The sequence below is a fragment of the Emydura macquarii genome, unplaced genomic scaffold (genome assembly GCF_026122565.2).
Source record: "Emydura macquarii macquarii isolate MOO-44397 ecotype Brisbane River unplaced genomic scaffold, CSIRO-AGI_Emac_v2 contig_3487, whole genome shotgun sequence".
Taxonomy (NCBI): domain Eukaryota; kingdom Metazoa; phylum Chordata; order Testudines; family Chelidae; genus Emydura; species Emydura macquarii.
The window spans coordinates 135,968-145,460 of NW_027133624.1; the positions used below are offsets into that span (position 1 = coordinate 135,968).

Consider the following 9,493-nt stretch of genomic DNA (forward strand, 5'->3'; position numbering starts at 1 on the left):
CAGTTTTGAAAAAGAGAGAGAGAGAGAGAGAGAACAGGAAAAATGAAAGTCTGTTACTTTGTTACATGGTAATTTCAGAATCAGAGGAAGTTTTGGAAAGAACACTATTCATTTTATTGCACACAGCAGTTTAAAAACAAAAATATCCCCCAAAAGCTTGGAAAAAAATGTAAAACTTCTTCTCAATTAGTGTAAAACAACTTTCAAATGTCAACACTTGAATGAAACTAATTTGCCATTTTCCAATCCTTTTTAGTAACCATTAAGCAGGGAAAGAGAACAACCTGATTGCCTGGGTAGCTACTTACCAGTCTCTCACTGAAGCAAAAAAATATATTCTCAACAACTCTACTGCCTCTCCCATAGTTAAACTAGCCTGCACTGCCCTGCAGTCTTCTATCTCTTCAGCTGTTGGGCAGCCACCAATCAGCCCAGCTGAGCAGGCAGGCTATCAGGCAGTTTCCCTATTAACCCTTTAGTGATATCCCCTGACAGACAGGCTGTGTCTCAGTGCATGGCGGCGCTATGAGGAAGACCGCAGGGTATTCAGCATCGGGGAGGTGAGCTTGGATCTCTCACGGCTGGTGAACAGGAGTCAGGTTCTTCTCTCACTTCTCTCCAGGAATTGGATTATCTCAGTAAAGAGACCCACATCCCCCTGAAGAGAGAAGCAGGTGCCGAGATCTACCCGGGAGCCTGTCCTCTTCTATTGACAGAGGGCACTCGCCTCCTCAGAGCTGCAGCCTCTGTGGGAGAAGGTTGTGTCTCCCTGGATGCTACTTCTGAGCGGCTGAGTCTGGGGAGGTGTGCGACGCAGACGGCACAGAACACCCATCCTGATGAAATTAGCCGGCTTGACCCTAAGTTCTCTCCTGTTGGGACGAGTCTTCCAGCCCAAATGGTAACCGCAGCTGGGCATGGCGAGGGTCCCACCTTCCTGTGCATTCACCCCCCCGTGCAGCCCAGACACTCAGAGCAGGTACTAGGGCTAGTTACTTATCAGCCAAGCACACAATCATCCTCACAGAGGCACCGGCCTGGGGAACAGCATTAAAAGGGCTAATGTAAGGCAATGGGGGACTTGAACCCGGGTCTGTAGAGTAAACAAGCCACCCACATACCCCTATAGCCACCGATAATTTGTCTACCTCAGCTAACTCACAATCTGCAATGCTTGAACATCAGGGGATGTTCCACCTGAAGTGATCTGACGGACTGTGGTCTTAGCAATCTCTGATTGGCTCCCTGGCCCTATATAAGTCCAGTGGGTGTAACAGGAAGTGTTTGGTGGTCTAAGAGAGGCTGTCTCAGTGGTGATTTTGGGCTGAGAGAGAGGGACTGCTGGCTAGGCAGGGTAAGATAGACGAGAGAAATGAAACTGAAGCCAGTATGAGGCTAGGGGAAGCACTGAGGTAGGCCAGATGCAAGCAAGGAAAATGAGAAGGGTAGATTGTCTGGAACCAGAAGAGGGACCAGCACATAGAAGAGCAGGAAAGGGAAATGGGGGATAATGACCTACTAGTAGAATCCCTAGATAAGGATCTAGAACTAGGGGATATCAACCCCCTGAGAATGGCAGAGTGGGTCAAAAAAGTGCTGGGGCTACAGCAAGAGCTCAGACACTATCTGGTGGAGACCCATGAGAGGAATGTAAAACCAAAGAGCAGGTAGAGAAACTCCTTCAGACAAAGGTGGCAGGTAAAATAAAAATAGGCTGTCAGCTCCCCAGATTCCTCCCAGAAACAAGAGGGGTTGTGTGTGGGGTGTCACCTGAAATGTCAGGACATACAGACGGAATAGGGGGAGATAAGGTCATTAACTAGTGAGGATAATTAGCAGAAGAGGTGAGAGAAAGTGCTCAACACCTGTGCTGGCTACACTGTAATTGAGGGATGTGAGCAGTATCTTCAGGGTATGGGATATTCTGGACCAAGTCCTACATTCCTCTTTCTGTGACATGCTGGAGCTGCCAGAGATTTGGTTGTGTGGCAAATAATTCCAAAGGAAAAACACAGCCCAGGAAGTGCAGAGGTGACCATTCCTGTGTTGATTGCGAGGAAGGGACAGAATAAAACTGTTGCAACTGTAGAGGAAAGTGTAGCTCAGCGTATGGAGGGTGTACTGAGGCAAAGCGAGCTAGAGAAATAAAAAAAAAAAAAAAACCAGGTTACTAATAACATCTCCAGTGCGGGAGCTGTTCGCTGTCTCCCCACATCAGGTTCGTTCTTGGGTATTTGCCTGCAACAAATTAATGGGAGGTAATGAGTGATGTTGGGCTGAAAGGGGATAATATACGAATAGAAACAGATTCATTGCATTAATGATCAAAGTAATAACAGAAAACAAGAATTATAATTAAAGGTGCTGAAAAGTACCTGCTGGCTAGCAACCTGTCAGTAGAACAGCTTCATACTTTCCTAAGTGAAGGAAATAGGACAGTTAAAGAACAGTAGTGATTATTTTCAGCTGGAATACCCACAGCTTAATAGCGCATGGGCAGGAATTAAAGATACATACTTATGTGAAAACAAAGGCTAAGATAATAGACATGGAGACTTGACTACCAGAAAAACTAGACTATAAAAATCCCAGCATATGCTCTATATAGACATGATAGAGAAATAGGAAAGGGTGGACGTGCCTGCGCCTTCAGTAAAGAGAACCTGAACTATCTTGACGCATAGATTAAAAAGCTAAATATCGAGTATAATGCTACTGAGATACCAATACACAACAATGCTGCATCTCTAAGGTTTTATAATGTGCATAACCCATGCAGGAAACTACAGGCTGTGGACCTGGAAGAATTAATTGCAGATGTCACATGCCCATTCATTATCTGAAAAGTCTCAACAGATTGTGGGGAAGTAAGAAAAAAATGGAAACTGAAGAGCAAATCCTTGAAGAGAATAATTTAGTAGGTGCACCTACTGGCTTCAATACGGCTGATGGAAGCGTCTCATGTCTGGATCTGGGACTAGCTTCTAGCATCATAGGGAGCAAATGCAGCTGGGAAACTGACAAGGGGAGGGAATGGGTAGTGACCACTTCCTGTGATTAGCTACAGATCGAGGAGGAGGAAATACTGAAGATGAGGGTAATAGCTCCAGTTGGAATCTTAAAATAAATAAATAAAAGCGAACAGGAGAAATCTTTGGAACCAGAAGTGTGGAATTAGTGAATGAGCAATGTCTCAGTGGAAATATTGAGGACTTGTAGAGTTATATGAATAAGGGAATCCTAAAGACAGCCAGCGCAGCTCTTCTAGGATACCAACGCTGCCCAAAGATAGGAAAAGCGTACCATGGTGTGATAAAGAATGTGAAATGGTAGCCAGGGAAAGGAATAAGGAGTTGTTTTGTCTGACATCCCTTAGATAGTGAACTGAATGAAATATAAAGTCAGGTAGTTTCACAAAGGGCAAAAAGAGAGAGCCGGAGAATGTGATACAGGAAAGCTTCTCCTGCTGTAATATGTGGGGATCCTGCCTTTGGGCAGCAGCGGGGCCAGGACTAGGGTTTAAGACAGTACCATGTAACTGTGAGTGCAGCGGGCGGCCCTTATCCCATCGCTTCCCTGGCTGCGGGAATGGGGAGCTCAGTGGCCAGCAGGATTCCTTTCCACACCCCTGGGTCAAGTATCCCCCCTACCTTTCAGCGGCACGAGCGATTCTGTGCAGCCAAGTTGGAGGTTGGGGGCGCTTTCCCCTCCTCCTGCTCCCCTCTGTGTGTGGGCTCCGGAGAGGAGGTGGAGGAAGGAGGAAGAAGAAGATGATGAGCCGATGCAATGAGCCTAACAAGGGACGGAGCCTAACAAGCCCCGTACTGACACATCTCCCCTCTCTTTCTCCCTCGCCAGCCCTGAAGGGGGAAGCCGGGGAGTCCAGCTCAGGGAAGCATAGAGTGCGCTGTTGGTTTTTTTTTAATTTAATTTAATTTAATTTAATTTTTTTAATTTAATTTACAACTGAACGCTGACTTAAGGTAGCTTTGAAACTTGACTATGCAAAAGAAAAATCCTGCTTTTTCACCATCTGTACAATGAATGCTGACTTAAGGTAGCTTTGAAACAATTGATGCTTTTTCACCATCTGAATTAAAATGAAAAGAGCACAGAAAGGTTCCGTACCTTGTCCAATCTTTCTTTTTAAATTTACGTTTAACACAGTACTGTGCTGTATTTGCTTTTGCTCTCTGTCTCTCAGCTGCTGCCTGATTGCATGCTGCCGGGTCCAAACAAGATGTGAGGCTAACCAGGCAGTTCGTAATTCTGGTGTTGGTAACTCTGAAATGGAAAACAATCTATCCTGGTGTAGTCAGCATTTCAGTGTCCAGTAGGAAAAGGAACCATTTTCACCCCTTGCACGAGATGCATTTATTACATAAGTTATGAAGTGGAGTAAATTCTTCCTTAGTTCATGGGGTGGTGATGGTGATGTGCTGAGGGACTGGAAGTGTCTTTTCTGTTTCCCGACATTCACTTTGTAGCAGTAATAAAATACAGCTCTTTGGAATGTGGATCTTGGAAAGGGGCAGAGTCAGACTGATGTTCAGTCCTTACCGGGGAGTGTTCGTCCCCACTCCATAAGGATTGCGGGATGATAATACGGGAAGAAGATAAAAGATGCTGTCTCTGAACTCAGAATTCTCTGTAGTGACTCAGAGCCCTCCCCGTTAAGTTGCCCATCTCCGGCCGCTGGAGGTATTTGCAACTAGCAGTCACAGATTGGCAACACGCCATTGTGTACGCAAAAGATGGCAATAAGGATAATTTCAGGGGTGGCAGATTTCCCAGGCTTACATCCCCACATATCCTGCCCCAGGAGTCAGTATTTTCATCGCCCAGACATTTATTTTGATCAAAAATGGCTTTTTAATGGTTTTACAAATGAATTACAATTGTCTCCCCTCCTCCTGGTGCCCAGCTGAACACGCCCTGATGGGAACGTTGTTATGGCCACCTCCCTCCCTCGTCCTTCCCCTTGGGTGGACAACACTGACCCGAGCTCCGCCAGAAATCTCTGATGTGTCCTGTAGCGAGTAACATGATGTCACCCCTTGTAATCAGGCAGTCTTACACAACTAAAACACAAGCCCTTATTATCTAGCATAGAGAAACAATGAACAGGGGATATACACAGGGATTGTCTTGGATTGTTACTGGATTTTGTGCCTTAGACAACGTTACCACTGTGCACGTTCACATGCTGTGCACCGTTCTCATACACAGTGATTGTTTAGCCAATACCATGGGGAAAAATACCATTGTACGGTGTGTATCGGTTTTGAATGTGGAGAGTGACAGAGCTGTCCTCAATCTTACTTTCCTGGGTGTTGTGTTACATGGGCACAGCATAGGACCGTAACCACCCTCTGGAAGTCTCTGTAGATTATCTACGTATATTCTACATTACAGCTGAGATTTCCAATGACAGTTTTCAACTTCATTTTAATGGGGACTGATTGGTTAAACCACAAGGCAGCTTTGATAAACCTCAGTTTAAATTATTATCTCGGAGTCTCTGCATGGTTTTGTGAAAGCCACATTTACGGACGGCTTTGCTCAAGGCTGCCTTGACCTCCCTGTTTCTCAGGCTGTAGATGAGGGGGTTTAGCAGGGGAGTCAGGACCGTGTAGCAGAGAGAGAACACTTTGTTCAGCTCTTGCAGTGTCTCATGTTTCGGTAGCAGGTAGACAATCATAATAGTGCCATAGAAAACTGTCACCACGATGAGGTGAGAGGAGCAGGTGGAAAAGGCCCTTTCTCTCCCGCTGGCAGAAGGGATTCTCAGGATGGTGGCTATGATACACGCATAGGATGTCAGGGTTAGCAGGAATGGAGGCAGTGTGAATACACAGGCTATGGTGAAATCCAACAGTATGACCAGGTGTGTGTCACTGCAGGAGAGTTCCATCAGTGGGATGGAGTCACAGTAGAAATGGTCAATTTCAATCGGACCAGAGAATATTAACTGTGATAGGAATAAGACTAAGATGGCAGGAGCCAGACAACCATTTACCCAGGACCCAGCAGCCAACTGGAGACAAAACCTAGTGTTCATAAGAGTTGAATAGTGCAGGGGTTTACATATTGCTAAATACCGGTCGTACGACATCACCGCTAGCAGATAGCATTCGGTAGCTGCCAGAAAGGCAGAGAAGAAAAATTGTGTGAAGCAGCCACTGACTGAGATGGCTTTGTCCCCAGTCAGGAGACTGGCCAGCATCCTGGGCAGGATGGTGGAGGTGTAGCAGGTCTCCAAGCAGGACAGGTTCCCCAGGAGGAAGTACATGGGGGTGTGAAGATGCCAATCAGTCACAACGAGAACCACAATCAGGGTATTTGCGGCCACGGTTCCAAAGTAGATCACTAGAAACACCAGGAAGAGAAGAATTTGCAGGTCAGGGAGCTTCCCAAATCCCAGGAGGATGAATTCTGTGATGGCCGTTTGGTTTCTGCATTCTGTGTCTGCCATGGGCTGAATCTAGGAACAAGAAAAGGAACTGTTCAATTGAATCAGAAGAACAGAGTTAAAAGTTAATCAAGTCTTGTGAATTATTTCCAGAAATATTCATAAACTCCCCTTCATCTCCTGACCACAGGCTGAATTTTAAGGCTAAATGTTGACTTAAGAGCAAATTGCCAGGAGGCTCCATTTGAGAACAGATTATTTGTACCCATGCAGACCATCCTCTGCTGTATCAGATCAATAACTACAGTAACAACAGTCCGTTGCTCTGGTAGCTGAGTACTAAAAAGGCAGATCAGAGCATTTCTTTATCTGCTATCGTATCCCATCTGGTGACAAACAAGAGCTTAACAACAATGTTAAATGCTGTATTTCGCTTCTGGCAATGGCCAGAATCACGGCATGCCTCAGGAGTCAAAATCAATAAATACATTGACGGAAATCTTGCACCGAGATTTCCATTGCAGTCTCCTGTCCTTAGACACCGATCTCCTGTGAGAATTACAGTAGAACCTCAGTTACGAACACAACGGGAATGGAGGTTGTTCGTAACTCTGAAATATTCCTAACTCTGAACAAAACCTTCTGTTTGCTCTTTCAAAAGTTTACAACTGAACGTTGACTTAAGATAGCTTTGAAACTTAACTATGCCAAAGAGAAATGCAGCTTTTAACCATCTGAATTAAAATGAAAAAAGCACAGACAGTTTGCTGATCTTCTCCAATCGTTCTTTTTAAGTTGACGTTTAACACTGTGCTATATTTGCTTTTTCTCTCTCTCTCTCTCAGCTGCTGCCTGATTGCATGCTGCCGGGTCCAAACAAGGTGTGAGGCTAACCGGGCAGTTCGTAACTCTGGGGTTGGTAACTCTGAAATGGAAAATAATCTAACTATATATCCTCAGATGCATTTATTCCATAGATTGTGAAGTGGAGTAAATTCTTCCTCAGTTCATGGGGTGGTGTTGGTGACGCGCTGAAGGACTGGCAGCGCCTTTTCTCTTTCTCGACATTCGCTTTGTAGCAGTAATAAAATACAGCTCTTTGGAGGGAGGATCTGGGGAAGGGACAGAACCAGGCTGATGTGCAACCGTAACCAAGAAGTGTTCCTCCCCGCTCCATAACAATTGTGGGATGATAATGCAGGAGGAAGACACTGGGTGGTAAAAGATGCTGTCCCTGAACTCAGAGTCTAGAAAGAATGATGTGTGACGGGTGTAAGACTCTGTCTACACACACTACCCGACTGGGACACACTGAGCCAGACCCTCAGCTGGTATAAATCAAGGTAGCTCATTTTGTGTGTTGGGGCGGGGGCAGATCCCCAACTGAGAACCTGTCACAAGAGCTGTGTGTGAATCTGCATCTCTGTTAAACAGTGCTATGGACACAGACCAGCATTGATGGGGAAAGGTGTGGTTAAAACCATTAACATTGACCTGAAGAAGAGCTCAGAGTAACTCAAAAGCTTCTCTTGGAGACCCACAGAATTTGTTCCAATAAAAGCTATTACCTCACCTGTCTCATCCCTCTCCTCCCCCCAAAGTACATTCACGCCCTGTCTGGAAGGTGGCAGAGAAACACTGTCGGGGAGTTGGTGCTCACCTGTCACCCCAGGGCAGCCTCAGCCTGAAGCGATGAACTCCTACTTCTCCGGGTTAGACGCCAGGACCCAGGATCCACAGCTGAGGTCCTTGTGTCTCCTCTTCCTGCAGAAGCCGGGTTTTCTCACTGCAGAGACCTGCAGTTCCCTGAAGAGATGAGCAGGCGCATTGATCTACCTTTGGAAAAGGGGCTGCCCTTCGATTTGTGTAAATGCTGCTTCTTTATTAGTGTTCAGTCCTCACACTTTTTAATTCCCTCCCTCTTCAGGTTTTCTCCCATTTGGTTAATTTGGTGTCTGCAAAGCTTTGTGGCTAACAGCGCCCAGTGGGACGTGTGCAATGGGACTTGTGTATTTATGTCTTTTTTTAAAATCTAATGATCCTACGTAAAAAATATTTGAGATTGTGATTAAACTCCAGCTTCTATTTTGGAGTAATGGCCTGTTATAATACAATTGCACCGTCCCTTCATTAATATTCAATGGCCGCAGCCAGCTAATGGGTATTTCTGAAAATAGCTGCCCATATCATATCCTTTCAATCTGTTTCCACCTGTGGCCATTTTGCAGTGTAGCTTTCCCATTACTGTATTGGCTACTGAAATCTTTTGGTCATTGGTCAGTATTTCTGAGTTCTGCACCATTTCCTCTTCTCTTCTGCATTTAGTGTCGATTTCATAGAATCACTGAGTCATAGAAGATGAGGGTTGGACGGGACCTCAGGAGGTATCTAGTCCAACCCCCTGCTTAAAGCAGGACCAACCTCAACTAAATCATCCTAGCCAGGGATTTGTCATGCTGCACCTTAAAAACCTCTAAAGATGGAGATTCTACCACCACCCTAGGTAACCCACTCCAGTGCTTCACCACCCTCCTAGTGAAAAGGTTTTTCCTAATATGCAACCTAGACCTCCCCCACTGCAACTTGAGACTGTTGCTTCTTTTTCTGTCATCTGCCACCACTGAGAACAGCCTAGCTCCATCCCCCTGGAATCCCCTTCAGGTAGTTGAAGGCTGCTCTCAAATCCCCCCTCATTCTTCTCTTCTGCAGACTAAACAAGCCCAGTCTGCTCAACATCTCCTCATAAGTCACGTGTTCCAGCCTCCAAATAATTTTCGTTGCCTTCTGCTGCTTTCTCTCCAATTTGTCCACATCTTTCCTGTAATCGATAGCCGAAAACTGGACAACTACTTCAAATGTGGCCTCATCAGTGCAGAATAGAGGGGAATAATCTCTTCCTTTGATCTGCTGTCAATGCTCCTACTAAAGCAGTGTTATACTTGTAAAAGAAAAGAATAGCAGGATCTTATTCAGGGGACATGGCAATATGCCGCCTTTATTGTGAATACAGAAGTTTAAAAGAAGGATGTTTCACTGACATTTCCCCCCCCGCCCCCCAATATTCTGCAGGTGGAGTATTAT

General features: G+C 45.5%; 1 protein-coding gene across 1 annotated transcript; it reads right to left on the bottom strand.

Moving 5' to 3' along the window:
* Positions 1 to 5,494: 5,494 nt before the first annotated feature.
* Positions 5,495 to 6,475, bottom strand: LOC137144849 (olfactory receptor 2AP1-like). The gene has a single exon (XM_067535336.1). It carries the CDS (start codon positions 6,473 to 6,475, stop codon positions 5,495 to 5,497), a length of 981 nt encoding a protein of 326 aa, XP_067391437.1.
* Positions 6,476 to 9,493: the final 3,018 nt, after the last annotated feature.